The 14,947-nt window shown below is 42.9% G+C and overlaps 1 protein-coding gene across 2 annotated transcripts in view; it reads left to right on the top strand.

Annotated features, from left to right (window-relative positions):
• Window positions 1-13,965, top strand: part of CECR2 (CECR2 histone acetyl-lysine reader) — a 212,275-nt gene extending 198,310 nt beyond the window's left edge. Inside the window, exons 10-18 of one of the 2 annotated variants that reach the window (XM_070409297.1) lie at window positions 319-356; window positions 438-529; window positions 751-877; window positions 1,787-2,175; window positions 2,971-3,099; window positions 3,285-4,125; window positions 5,703-7,122; window positions 8,299-8,410; window positions 9,233-13,965. In XM_070409297.1, coding sequence (XP_070265398.1) covers window positions 319-356; window positions 438-529; window positions 751-877; window positions 1,787-2,175; window positions 2,971-3,099; window positions 3,285-4,125; window positions 5,703-7,122; window positions 8,299-8,410; window positions 9,233-9,238 — 3,154 coding nt within the window. In that variant the 3' untranslated portion in view covers window positions 9,239-13,965. Of the gene's footprint in view, window positions 1-318; window positions 357-437; window positions 530-750; window positions 878-1,786; window positions 2,176-2,970; window positions 3,100-3,284; window positions 4,126-5,702; window positions 7,123-8,298; window positions 8,471-9,232 lie in introns of those variants that run through there. The other variant, XM_070409296.1, reaches the window with a different exon arrangement.
• Window positions 13,966-14,947: the final 982 nt, after the last annotated feature.

Here is a 14,947-nt window from a genome sequence, read left to right as displayed (position 1 = left end):
TCTTCATGAGCTTCTCATTCTATTTTATGCTTTTTTGGGTTATTCTTTATATCATAAATATTCATTAGAGTAAAATAAGACCTGGGAAATAATGTGCTATTAAATAACTAACATAATGATAATAAAGTTTTGTGTCATCTATGCTAACCCTCATCTTCATAATTATTTTCTGGAGTGTTACCACTGTTACAAACTTATCATTAATAAAAATTATTGGATCTATTCCAAAACTTGGTGCAACCAACTATGTCTCTGTTTGAATTAAGAGAGTTAAAGAGAGATCAAAGTTACTATTAATTTTTTATTTATGATTTACAGCTTTGAGTTGGATGATGATTTCACTGCTATGTATAAAGGTCAGTTCCATTCTTAACTATTGTGTTTGTTATCAAAGTACTCCTATGTGAGTGTATTAAGCTCTCTTCTTTGGCTCTCAGTTCTAGATGTGGTAAAGGCTCACAAGGATTCCTGGCCCTTTTTAGAACCTGTGGATGAATCTTATGCCCCAAACTATTATCAGATTATTAAGGTAGCTAAACCTACTATACAGTTACACCTATCGTGATGTTTGTTTTGCTCTTGCTTTTTGTTGTTGTGTTTTGCTTGAGTTTAATTATTGTTCCTTGAGGGTCAGGGTTGCTGATTGTATACCAGGCTGTTGAGCAACTCAAAACAGCATGATTCCTTTGCCTCATAGGGGTTATGAGATGTTTTCTCCAGCATATTGTGATTAAATGTGTCCTGTTTTAGGTACCAATGGATATTTCAAGCATGGAGAAGAAACTAAATGGAGGTTTATACTGTACCAAGGAGGAATTTGTAAATGACATGAAGACAATGTTCAGGAATTGTCGAAAATATAATGGGGAAAGTAGTGGTAAGTGGGGCAGGGGTTTGCTCTGGATGCACATTAGCTGAACTATTGTAACCAAGAATAAAATGCCTTTTAGAAATATATATCTGGCCCTACCTGGTTTGGCTCAGTGGATAGAGCGTCAGCCTGTGGACTGAAGGGTCCCAGGTTCAATTCCAGTCAAGGGCACATTCCTGGGTTGCAGGCTCGATCCCCAGCAGGGGGTGTGCGGGAGTCAACCGATCAATGATTTTCTCTCATCATTGATATTTCTATCTTTCCTTTCCTCTCTGAAATCAATAAAAATATATTTTAGAAAAAGAGAGAGAGAGAATAAACCTCATCTATACACACACACACACACAGACACTGGTGATTTAGACCTTTCCTTAGGACTATTAAAAGAATGTGTATTAAAAGCCCTGGGATTGGCCATTCTAACCACTTACACAATATGTGTCAGGAATTCTCTCCTATCTCACACAATAGGAGAGTGTAGCTGGTGGCAACTAGGCTCAGGTTATTTCTCATTCTTCTACAGGCCAATTTAGGTCCAGTGTGTACTGTGCCTCCTTAACACAGTGTACCACTGATGATAACTCTACCTAGATAGAGCTGGTTCTTAAATCATCTTGAGAAGCATACTTGATTAGCTGTCTATGGGTATATATGAGTTAGGTATGGGAACTTGGAGTAATTTGTGCAGTGGCTCGGAGTGCCTTAGTTTAAAACCTAAACAGATTCAGTGATTATATTTAATATTTTTACTGGCTTAGTGTAATGGTTCTAGAGTCACTGTCAGCCATGCAGCCTAGAGCCTCTTAGGACAGAAACTCAGTTTGCCCCAATAGCATCTTTTGTTTATCATAGGACAGTTGTCTTTGTTGCCTATAAAAACTATAGCTGGAGGGCAATTCTTGTGTCTTCCTGTAGAGTATACCAAGATGTCAGATAATTTAGAGAGGTGTTTCCATCGGGCAATGATGAAGCATTTTCCCGGCGAAGATGGAGACACAGATGAAGAATTTTGGATCAGAGAGGATGAAAAGCGGGAGAAGAGACGGAGTCGGGCTGGGCGAAGTGGTGGAAGCCACATTTGCACCCGCTCCAGGGACTCCGAAGGGCCCAGCAGGAAACAGCAGCCTGTGGAGAATGGAGGAAAATCATTGCCACCTGCACACAGAGCTCCCTCCTCTGAGGCTGGTCAGAGCGGCAGCTCTACACAGCTCCCTCAGGAGGTGGGCACACCAAGTAACCAAGGCCTTCCTCGTCCCCTGCATTATGGTGGGATGCCCAACCAGGCACCCCTTTTAAACCAGCTGGTAAGAAATAGGAATTCTGCTGAGGTTTCTCCTAGTTGGTGAATTCAGAGGAAAGTAAAGCCTTTTCAATCGGCTCCTCTTCCGTGATAATTTTGCTGTATATGGGTGCTTTTTTCTCCCCTCATCTGTCCTTCCTTTATTCTTCCTTTATTTTAAATCCTGTCTCAATCATTTGAACCACACATTATATCAACATGGGGGGGAAATTGAATAAAAATATCTCAAGTCTTATTATGTATAAAGCACAGAGGTACAGCCCCAGTCCTGTACACCAAATAAAGGTCCTGGGTTCAATTCCCAGTCAGGGCACATACCTGGTAGGTTGTGAGTTTGATCCTTAGGGTATATACAGGAGGCAACCAATCAGTGTTTCTCCCCCTCCCTCTCCTTCTCTGAAATCAACAAATATATCCTCAGGTGAGGATTTACTAAAAAAAAAAAAAAAAAAAAAAGCACAGCACAACATACAATACATAGGGTATACAGCCTATCTTTGATACTAAAATTTCATGATGGTGGACAATTTGGGGGGGATATTAGCTAAAAAGGCTCTTGGCAGTGAGGGGGCAATAATGGAAAAGATAAATACAAGTTTGTCTCTCCTAGAGAGGGAAAGTGCTATGGGCTCTGGAACTAGTCCTGCTCTGGGTGAGCCCATGTGCCACCATTCTTCCCTTCCTTGGTACTCTGTGCTGGGTCTGTTATGTTCATCTTCAGGAAAGTCCTTATTTTCTTTGTAATGTCTATGCTTTCTTTCCCCACCCCCACTCCTTGCCTTTACTCAATACTCTCCAGAGGCCAGCAGTACCTGGAACATTTGGCCATTTTCGAGGGTCAGATCCTGCCAATGTATATGTCTCCTCGAGAGTCCCAGAACCACACCCTGGGGAGCCTGCGCAGCAGCATCCACCTTTTGCCTTGCAGGTAAGCAACCTGCTCATGACCTGGAGGTGTAGTCGCCAAGGTAACTTTTAGAAATGCAGTGTCTAACCAGCTTAAATTTATTACCATCTCCTATTCTATAGAGTCTATAGATGAAGCACATTACAAGGGATACCTGATTCTGTGGGTCTGGTGAATGCCGCTATCTTCTCTTTTCTTGTTGCCAGCCTCCAGTTGGAATTAACAAGCATCGAGGACCCAGGCTGGGCATGCCCGAAGAGAAGCAAATGTGTGGGGGGTTGAGGCACCTTTCTAACATGGGATCACATCCTGGTTCCTTGCCTCTTGGGCAGATGAGTGGCCCCAGTCAGGATAGAAATATGTATCCCCCAACTCAATTCCAGCCAGGATTTATTCCTCCCAGGTCTGGAGGGATTCCAGCCCGACCCCCAGACTTTCCTGAAAGCTCAGAAATTCCTCCCAGCCACATGTACCGATCATACAAATACCTGAATCGAGTACACCCTGCTGTCTGGAATGGGAACCACAGTACTGCAAACCCAAGACCCTTAGGGCCAGATGAAAAGCCCCTCATGGGGCCAGGACCGTCCCACCTGCCTCACACTCTTGGTCACATGATGGATTCCCGAGTGATGAGACCACCTCTTCCTCCAAACCAGTGGACTGAACAATCAAGCTTTCTACCTCATGGCATTCCTTCTTCAGGGTACATGCGGCCACACTGTAAACCCGGTGGGCATCGGTTACAACCACCTCTAGCACCAAGTCCCCTGTTTGGAGCGCCCTCCCAGCTTCTGAGAGGGGTGCAAGGAGGGGACTCCATGATGGACAGCCCAGAGATGATCGCCATGCAGCAGCTTTCCTCACGTGTTTGCCTGCCCGGTGTGCCTTACCACCCCCGACAGCCTGCTCCCCCACATTTACCTGGCCCTTTTCCACAGGGAGCTCACTCAGCATCAGTTAGTGTGTCAGCCCCCAAGCCTGCCTTGGGGAACCCTGGAAGGACACAGGATAACAGTGAAATAGAAGAGCCTGAAAATGACCGAGGTAATTTAGTCACTTTTATCTGACTTCTGGCCCTATAAACGGTTAATTCATGAATAATCTTTTTATACAATATCAAGCCAAATATAAACTGATTTTCAGCCTCTTTTTCTTGAACTACTCATGGTTGGGCCAATCGTGGTATTGTTTTTGATCCAAAGATCCAAAAGGATTACTGGCAATAGTGATCACTACACAGATGAGTACCAGGCACTCTTTTTGAGGCTTTTAGATATATTAACTCATTTCATTCTCAGAACAAGCCTTCCAGATAGCTACTATTATTAGTCTTGTTTTTACAGATGGAAAATCCAAGACACAAAGATAGTAGGTGATTTGCTCTGATCTACCTAGTAAGTGGTGGAACTGAGACTCAAACCCAGACAGACTGGACCCAGCATCCACAGTTTTTGATGTTTTTGTTGTTTAATGTATTTTTATTGATTTAAGAGAGGAAGGGAGAGGGAGAGATAGAAACATCAATGATGAAAGAAAATCATTGATTGGCTGCCCCCTACTGGGGATCAAGCCCACAACCCGGGCATGTGCCCTTGATCAGAATCGAACCCTGGACCCTTCAGTCCACAGGTTGACGCTCTATCCACAGAGCCAAACCAGCTAGGGCTGCATCCGCATTTTTAATCATGACATCAAACTGCCTTTAAAATTTCTTGTCCTGAAAGGTTATCATTATGAAATAAGTTTTCAATATTTTACTTAAAGTCTAATTATTTCTATCCTTTTATTCCCTGGACACATACCAATATCTACTGAGAATGAAGACCAGTGAGATTTCCCCTGGCCAGAGTGGCTTAGCTGGTTGAGTATGTCTCGTTCACCGAAAGGCCTTGTGGGGTTTGATCCCAAGTCGGGGTATGTGGAGGAGGCAAACGATCAATGTTTCTCTCTCACATTGATGTTTCTCTCTCTCCCTCTCCCTTCCTCTCTCTTTAAAATCAATTTTTTAAAGTGTTTTTTTAATAAGATATTTTCATTCATTCAATAAATAATTGATTCCCGTTTTGTGCAAATACTGAGGGGTATGGTGGGGAACAAAATAAAGTCACTATGGAGCTTATGCTCTGATAGGCCACAAGTTGAGGACTGGCCTCCTGTGAGCCATCATTCCCTGGTCTTTTCATTGTGTCAAGTTTTAGAGCTTCCCAGCCTGGTCTACAATTCTAGTAACAACCATACCCTCCTGCCGTATTCCGCATGCATCTAGTTGGAGTCCATGAGCCATGAATCATCTCACACCCGTCCACTAATCTGTCGGTGACAACACAGGAAGAGGAAGGCAAGAACATCTCCATTATTTGGCAAACCTTTTGAGTAGCTGTAGAGTTGCTAGATCTTGCCTCCTGGTCTACGAAAGGGTCTTGCCTCCTGTGCAAGGGTCTCAACATTGTGACTCCTTTCAGGGATTCTCAAATTTTCTAGCTGAGGCTTAAATGACCACACATCCATCTCAACCCTGACTCCCCTTATCTGGCTGCTTATCATGTTCTTTTCATTATTACCTCCATTGGTATTGTCATTTCAGCTATTGAATTGTTCTTTTGTTCTCCATTTTCTTACAGCAGATCCCTTACCTGAGCTTGAGAAGCCACCAAGCGTTGGTGCCTCAGAGCGGGTATACCTCAAACAACTACCTCACACTACACCGCCCTTACCGACCAACTGTACCAGGCAGAGTTCGCCACAAGAAAGGGAAGCAGAGGGCCCAGAGCTCAAAAATGACTCCTCAGCATCTGAAAACAACTGTCAGGCAACAAAGGGCAAAAATACCTGGCCCTCGGAGAGTGGCTACATCAGCCCAGCAGCCCAGGGATGTATGAGGGACCTCTCCACTCTGGCAAATAGAGGAGCTCTGCCTGAAAATGGAGTGGTGGTTGAAGTACCCACTTGTGGATCAGAAGGGAAGGGCCTTGGTGGTAGTGGTACAGAAAAGCCACTCTGCCCCAGAGGTAAAACATTGCAGGAAACCATTTCGTGTTCAGGACAGAACCCAGCTACACCTCCCAATGCAGACCCCAATTTGATGGAAAGCACTGTCAGTCAGTTTTCTCCCTTGTACATGCCTGGCCTGGAATACCCAAATTCAGCTACACATTATCACATCAGTTCAGGCCTACAAGGTCTTGGCCCTGTGATGGAAGGTAAACCCTCAGTATCACATCTTCAGCATTTTCCCCCAAGGGGCTTTCATTCTAACAGCCCTCATTCTGGAGTCTTTCCCCGTTATCGCCCCCACCAAGGAATGAGATATTCCTACCAGCCACCACCTCAGCCTTCCTACCATCACTATCAGCGAACTCCTTACTACACATGTCCACAGGGCTTTTCTGATTGGCAGAGACACCTTCATCCCCCAGGAAGCCCAAGTGGGCTCCCACCTAGCCAGCCTCCCCCTCCAAGAGCCCTCTTCTCAGATAAGAATGCCATGGTTAATCTACAAGGCTGTGAGACACTAAATGCTGCCTTAACTTCCCCAACCTGCATGGATGCAGTGGCTGCTAAGGTCGGTGCAACTGATGGGCAGAATCCTGGTCCAGAGGAAGAGAAGCCAGATGAATCTATGGAGAGGCCAGAGAGTCCCAAAGAATTTTTAGACCTGGACAACCATAATGCAGCTACCAAGCAACAGAGTTCGTTGTCAGCCAGCGAGTATCTTTATGGGACTCCTCCTTCACCTCTGAGTTCAGGGATGGGGTTTGGTTCATCTGCTTTCCCACCTCAGGGTGTGATGCTACAAACAAGGCCTTCCTATACACCTCACCAGCCGGCCAGTCATCTCCAGCCCAGGGCATATTCTTCCCCTGTGGCTGCTCACCCACCTCACCATCCAGTGGCTGCCCAGCCCAATGGCCTTTCTCAGGAGGGCCCCATCTACCACTGTCAGGAAGAGGGCCTGGGCCACTTTCAGACTATAATGATGGAACAAATAGACACTGGAAGTGGAATAAGGGGACCTTTTCAAGAAACATACAGACCATCAGGGTAAGACTGCATTTGATTTATTTTTTCCCTGAAAAAAAGGAGTAGATGATAGTTTTTAAAAGAAAAATGGCTTTAGGAATGAAGATAAACTTTAGTGGTCTTCTGGGACCAAGAGGAGCATGTGAATCGTTGTTATGGAGACTTAATGGAAATGTATTAGCCATGAGGTTTGGTTTTTTATCTTTGACATTTTTTCCCCCTCATGAAAATGAATTGGCATTTAAGTGACTTGTTTAGTTACATTTTAATACTGGAAACATGATGGCCACATTTGTGAGCTGTAGGCAAGGGCTTTAGCGTTGTTTCTGAGTTCATATACTCTGACCAAGGCAAAATAGGTCCCTCAAACCCAGCAGGGCGACAAGACATCATATTCAGGTTTTAATCCTCCTATCAGTTAAAGTTATGAGGCCTAATCATAAAACAAATGTTATCCAACTTAAAAGCCTACAGTCTCCTCCCCAACGCCAACCTAAGGAAACCTTACCTCCAAACCCTCTCCTGCACTTACCGTTTTGTCATATTTGTTTTCTACCTCTCTAAATATGTTTGTTTTATTTTTTATTTTTTGCCTTTTTTTCCTAAACCATCCTAAAGTAAATTTTAGACATCATGACCCTTTATCCCTAAATACTTCCACATGTATATCCTAAAAATAAGGATCATTGTCCTGGACCACAATATCAAACTATTCATCACACCCAAGGAAAAGGATATTAATAGTATCTAACATAGAGTCCTAATTGCGCCAGTTGTTCCCAAAATGTCTTTTATAGCTATGTTTCTTTGTTTTGATTTTTTACATTCAAGATCTAATCAATGTTTATGTATTTATACTTGGTTATAATGTCTGTTTAGTCTCTTTTACAGCATTCACCCTATCATTGTATTGTTTTCTTTTGTGTTCAAAGAGCCGTGGCCAGTTCTCATGTAGTGTCCCAAATTCTGAATTCTTACTGTTTGATTGTGTTTACAGTCCAGTTAAACACTAAATAAGTGGTCATGTACTTACTACATCATACCCTAGGCTAGAGACACATAATGCTAGTTTTGTCCCAGTATTGATGATTTCCAGTTTAATTACCTGGATAATTAAAGCAGTAGCTGCCCGAGATTTTCATGATTAAAGAATCTTTTTTCCTTCAATTCTTAACTGTTCCTCTCTCATGGCTATAGAATGCAACTGCATCCAGTCCAGTCACAGTCCTCTTTCCCAAAGACCCCAGCACCAGCAACATTGCAGGAAGAGCTGTCACCACATAAGCCCCCAACACTCTCTCTTGATCAGGTAAGAGGCACCAAAAATTAGAGCTTTCTTTATTCCTGCAGGTGGTAGGAGAGAAGTACATAGTCCCAATCCGCATTGGGAATCCACTGATGTGGAGAGCTTACTTAAGTTATACGTGGATTTTCAACTGCACGGTGGGTCGGCACCTCTAACCCCACATTTTTCATGACTTCATTGCTGTTCTGAAAAAAAATATATTTTAATGTGTCCTATTGATACAGGCACTTTTCCCAGAAAGTGCTGCAGGCTCTGTGCTCGAAGTTGACTCAGCAGTGGAAAGATCAAGAGAAGGCCTCTGGAAGTAGCTTCTCTGCTTTTGCCACATGTTCCTTTTTCCTTTACTTAGGTAACCAGCTATTTGGAGATTATTTAAATTTTATTTTTCCAAACTGGCCACCGGCATGTATTTTGATATATCCCTTGCCTATTTTATCCTTTCTACCTATTTGATTTTTGAGGGTCTAGGCAATCAGGTTTTAAAATAATAGTAGCTACTTTTGAGTGCTGCTTCAGTACCTGGCACTGTGCTAAGAGCTTCTACGTGCAGTCTTCTCTCAATAAGTCTCTCCCTCGGCCTCCACAAAGTAGGTGTCAGTCACAGCACCATTGTCATTCCTGGTGTACACAAAGTCTATAGATACTGGTAGGGTTTGAGTGGGAGGTCCAGCACTTCTGAGCCGCCTCTGGAAGTAAAATGGATGGGGAAACAAAATCCAGCCATTTTCCCAGATTAGAGGAACAGGTCTTTGGCTTATTTAATTTTTTTTTTTAACAACACAAATGTGAATTTTGTTTAAAACATCCTTGTTTTGCTTTTCCCAGAGCTAGTCCAAGGAGGAAATAACCCCTAAGAAAACAGAAAGCTGCACATGAATACTGGAACATGGAGAATTTCCGGGAACAATCCTCGCCCATCTTTATTCCTGTCACCCTGCCGTGCCCCCTCACAGTGTACCACCTCATGCCATCCAGGAGCTGGAGCCATGCCCACAGCCCTAGAACCACTCTGCTCAAATAACTTAACACACAGCTTGCAAGAGTCCTGGTCAGAGATCTCTTGCATGGCTGGTAGTCAAGAACAAATGAATTGTAGTTAGTGATGGCTTCCAGGTCCTGAGACTTGTTCAGGGAAAATCATCTAAAACTTGGGAGGGGCGTACATAAGCATGGAATGGAGTGGTGCTTGTAAACTTTCATGAGCAGCTAAACTCAGGTATATATTTGGGGAAGGAACTACTCATGGTATTGTCTTTGGAGCTGGGTTCAGTTTACAGAATTTTCACGTTGCCTTTTAAAATAATTTTTGTTGGTGATGGTGAATGTATGTACATAAACTGGGAAGGTGGGTAGGAATCTGGAAAAAATGGAAGTCCTAACTCTCGTGGGCACACCACACTGGAGTGATCCTTATCTGTTTACAATCACATCACACTGAATATTTGGGGAACTAGAGAAGAGGGTAGAAAAGAAATTCTTATAAGTCACTGTGTATTCCTCAGTGGCCAGTTGTCCTTTAAGAGTAAAGGCTTTCTTTCCAATCAGCCCAAGAGAGTTTTAGTCCACTGCCCCCTAACTGTTCAGTTTCTCAGTTCAGAGGCAGTCTCACGGCCTTCTAGAAGTTTCCGCCCAGAAGACAGCCTGCACTCTTGTCTGGTGGCTCAGGTCTTAGACTGGGAGATCAGTGCCCTTCCTGGTTTGCCACCAGCTCTACCAGAGCTGTGAACCAATTTCTGGAATTGGGATCACTGGAGTATTTTCTTCTTAGAAGAGAAAATGATTTATCCTCTTCACAGGCCTGCTGGGACTGTGATCTGGAAGGCATCACACAAAGCTTTCTGGCACAAATCACATTTTGTGGAAGTGACTACTCAGGTTTGTATATGTTAGTATCAATAAAGAAATTGCACAGTTTTGAATAGGGAAAATGTATTCTATAGGTTTACAGTTGGAATTTAGGAATATTTCACTATATATAGTCCTTATTTTAAATGTAAAATAAGTCATGGTGGTTTAAAATAGCTATCAAGAACAAGTTTCGGGGAATCGTTTGTCGTATATGTGATAGGAAACAATTTTACAGTATTAAATTACTTTATTACAGTTTTAGAAGTGAATTACACTGGATTCTCCCTGTTTAGCATTCTGTATTTGATTTTAGTTGAGATGCCACCAAAGTTAGGGCTTATATAAATATCCCACAAAGAAAGAACTAAGGAAAATGCCCTGAGATTAATAGATTTTTTTAAAGAATAGCATATTTTTAAGCATGCCTTTGGGATAGTGGAAAAGCTACCAAGGTATATTAATCTGTCTTATTTACTTATAAATTCATCTGTGTGAAGTGCCAATAGAACCTTTCACTCCAATATCCTGATGAAATGTGAAACTGTCATTTAAAGTTTGCTAAACATATGCTATCCTTAGGAAAAGAAACAAATTGGAAACATTTGTGTTATACAAATGGGCCCCAAGACACAGCTCCAGTATAAGGGAAATTCATACACATAAAGGCATTCTTGTTGACCTGGCAGTGTGGCTCATGGCTCAGGCATGACTGAATTGAGAACACAGGTGTCTGCCTCTAAGATACAATGGACAACAATATGAATTTTTCTCTAACAGGCTTTAATTTTAAATTTGGTATGCTTTTAAGTGGAATGAGTTTGGAGGCTATGTTCTCCTTCTATCCTAATTTTTGTTAGAAACATATTGTGGGCATAATCTGGTTTAGAGAAATGCAGAGCTCAACATTCTCTGCAAGAAGAGCAGATTAGAAGGTTTGTGGGCAGGTCTCCGCCAGCCCTTAAGCTAGTTCGTGTGGAAGGTAGCATGGTGGAAGTATTATTACTTCTGTTTCTGTGTATGTGCAAAAGCAGGAAAGAGAGGGAAAGACCAGTTGGTCTTTAGAGCTAGCATAGGTCTGGCTAGACCTGATCTTAGCCCAGAGCATTCTGTCACTGACAGCCTTTCTCTTTTTACATTAAAGCAGATTTGAGTGAGAGGCCTTTTCTCCTTCCTGAACTAGGAACACACTAACCATAGGTACTCTTCCTTGATGCTAATGCTGTAGGGATTGTTTTGTGCTGAACTCCCTGGAGCATGGATAGGAGAAGAGTGGAAGCAATAGTTGGCTGATATGTACCCTTTCCTTCCGCCCTGGTTGCATTTGAGCAGCTGTGTACACACTGCTTAAGGTAATTGTAATCCTTTCTTCTCACTCCCAGCCCTTTATCTATCCCCTATTGTTAGAAGCTGTGAAGAGTATAGGGAAAAAATCAGTAAATTCTTTTATCCTTAATCTTCCTTCTTGCTAATGTAGAGAGGTGAGGAAATAATTAAGGCAAATGATAGAAAATTGAACTACTGTATTATATTATCACACTGTGAAAAGGGGCAACAGAAACATGTCAGCCTTGCTGCATCCTGTGTGGAAATTTGGTTGTGTGTTACAGGTACTTCATCCCTGTCTGGTATATCCTGAGCTTTAACTGGCCTTTGAAGTGCAGATATTCTAGAAGCCATCAAGAGCTGTAGGGTTATAGGAGTACCTATGATAAACTGCTATAGGCTGCTCATCCACACATTCCCCTAGCAGGCTCTTTTTTTCTGACCTTTTCTTTCTCCTCTGGCACTCTTTCCAAGTGTCTTAAGCAGATGCATTTGCCATCTTCTCCATTAGGGAATGAATGGTGATCATGTAACATGCTATACTAGACAGTGGAGTGTAAGGAGATCCTAAGAAGTTCTGCTCTCAGGCTAGAAGGACTTACACACTGGATCACTGCAGCCTTGTCACGGTGCTGGCGCTCAGTAGTCCCTAAGAAGGTCAGCTGCACTCTGAAGGATGAGTCTCACACCTATTTGATTTTATATTAATGGCTAACCTTTATTGGAGTTGGTAATATTTCCCCAAGACCCAAGAGAAATAAAACATCCAGAACGAAAAGGAGAGCCTTTTGAAAGATTTCTGGTTTGGATGCTTTTCCCCCCTCAGAGTCTGTTCATTTAAAAAATTAGCTATTGGCTAAAATTTATTATGGTATGCATTTGGAGAATAAGGAAGGACAAAATATGCAGATTCTTGTTCATAGAATTTTTCCATCCCAATTTTTAAAAATAAAATGTGAAGTCACTCCATCTCTCCTTAGGTTGGTTAGTTCTTCTGATCGTTTATATGAGCTTATTAACAGTGAGCCCAACAGCTGCTCTCAAAAGGCAAACTTTTCCATGCCCATCTTCATTTTTTGTGGTAGTTTGTACCCTTTAGTCCAGTCAAACCTCAGCATGTGAGTGTCAACTTGCCCTAGCCTAGTCCTCAGACCTTGGAAGTGCTTGTCCTGACTAACCATTTGGTGTCTGTGGCACTTATCTGCCGTATCGTTATTTATAGTAACTGTTACTGTCCAAAACACAAAATTTCTTTGTTGGTTGAACTTTTTTTGCTTTTTTTTTTAATGGATTTTGAAATCTAGAAATAATATACTGCTCTTAAGACCTGCTTTGAAACTTCACAGGAAGTCTTAAGCCAGCAGTCCCAAAGCAAGGACAGTTACATAGTGTCAGAATCCTGACATGCTTTCAGAGAAACTGTTGTTAAGGAAATGAAAGGCTTAAAGTTTTCTAGCATTATTGCCCCCCTTTGTGTCTGTCAGTCCATTTGCTCTCCCCTCCCCACCACCGGATTCTGCATGGAGTCCAGTTGTAAGAATGAGTGAAGGACTGTTCAACCCTGGGGCTTTCTGGGGTGCAGTATTCCTGCAGACAGCACTGTTCAGCACTACAGTGAGAAGATAGTTGGAATTTTGGTTGAGCATGCAGGGGCTCACATCACTGTCTAGGAAGCAAGACTGTGTCTAGGAGGCTTTCTGTGTGAGAAGAAACCAGACCCCCTTTTTCTTTTTGGGTGGGTTGGAATCTACCATGCATCCTTAGGACACTGAGCCATGTCATCTCTCCTATGAATCTGTGCACAAGCTTTGTCTGCAGGCTGAGTTTTTATCCCTCTCTGCTTTGTAGGACCTTTGCTAAACAGACTTTTGGAGAAGCTGTCTCCTGGCTAGTCTCTTTAATTCTGCACCAGGGATTTACTGAACCTTTATGTAGAGATGCCTGATAACCAACTAATTTTCCTGTGCATTGGGGTTGGAAACGGGTATGAATATTTAATAAGTTACTGAAAATGCTGAGCCCCTGTTCACACACTGTGGGACCCCTTTTCCATAGCTGGGATCAGGCACCTCACCCTCCTGCCTTGCACACAGCTCCTGGGAGCCCAGGCCAGTGTCCACTAGCCTGTGGCACACAGGGTCAGGGATTCTTTGTGCCTGCTGCAAAGGCTCTGAACTTTGCTGGCCAATACTGGAAAGGGGAATGGTATTTATTTTTATATTGTGTATATTTCGTCGTGCTCTGCTGATTCCCTGTTTAAGAGCGACACTTACCTCAATAGTTAGTTCAATATTGTGTGTTGGATAATTTTTGGAAAGAACTTTTTAAAAAGCTTTTTGATCTTTGGAGGTCTGTAGATTTATTTCCATATGAACTGGTTATTTTGTATAAAGTACATTCTTAAAATAGCAAGTCTCTGATATGTGTGAGTTGTGTGTGTCTATGTGTCACTTTTATTTATCAGGGCAAACTCCCATCAAAATAAAGGTTTATTCTAGGTCCCAAATGCCATTACCTCAAAAATGTCATCCCAGTCCTGGCCGGTGTGGTTCAGTTGTTAGAGTGTCAGCCCTCGCACCGAGGGGTCATGGGTTCAATTTCCAGTCAAGGACACATACCTGGGTTGCAGGTTTGATCCACAGCCTGCAGTCAGGGCATGTGTGGGAGGCAACCAATCAATGTCTATCTCTCTGTCTCCCCCCTTCCTGCCTCCCTCCCACTCTTTCTAAAAATCAATGGAAAAAATATCCTCCAGTAAAGATTAACAAAAAAGAAAATGTCATCCCAGCCCTGGCTGGTGTGGCTCATTTGGTTGGAGCATAGTCCTGTGCACCAAAGGGTCGCAGATTCGTTTCCTGGTCAGGGCACATACCCTGGTTGCGGATTTGATTCTCAATCAGAGTGAGTGTGGAAGGCAATTAGTTGATGTTTCTCACATCAGTCTTTCTCCCTCTCCCTTTCTCTCTCTGAAATCAATAAGAAATATCCTCAGGCCCAGCCAGCATGGCTCAGTGGTTAAGAGTCAACCTATGAACCAGGTCACGGTTCAAGTCCTGGTCAGGGTACATGCCCAGGTTGTGGGCTCGATCCCCAGTGTAGGGCATGCAGGAAGCAGCTGATCAATGATTCTCTCTCATCATTGATATCTCTCTCTCTCCCTCTCCCTCTCCCTCTCTCTCCCTCTCCTTCCCTTCTGCTCTGAAATTAATAAAAGTACTTTTTTTAAAAAGAAGAAGAAGAACATATCCTCGGGTAAGAATTTTTTTTAAAAGTCAGGCCAAGATGGCGGCGTAGGTAAATGCCAGTACTCCATCACCTCCCACAACCACGTCAAAATTACAACTGAAATACAGAAGAACCATCATTCAG

This window comes from Myotis yumanensis, unplaced genomic scaffold, assembly GCF_028538775.1.
Source record: "Myotis yumanensis isolate MYYU_CA2020_CCGP unplaced genomic scaffold, mMyoYum1.0.hap1 SCAF_3, whole genome shotgun sequence".
Classification (NCBI taxonomy): Eukaryota; Metazoa; Chordata; class Mammalia; order Chiroptera; family Vespertilionidae; genus Myotis; species Myotis yumanensis.
The sequence above is the reverse complement of the archived record's forward strand: the minus strand, read 5'-3'. Positions and strand labels throughout refer to the sequence as shown.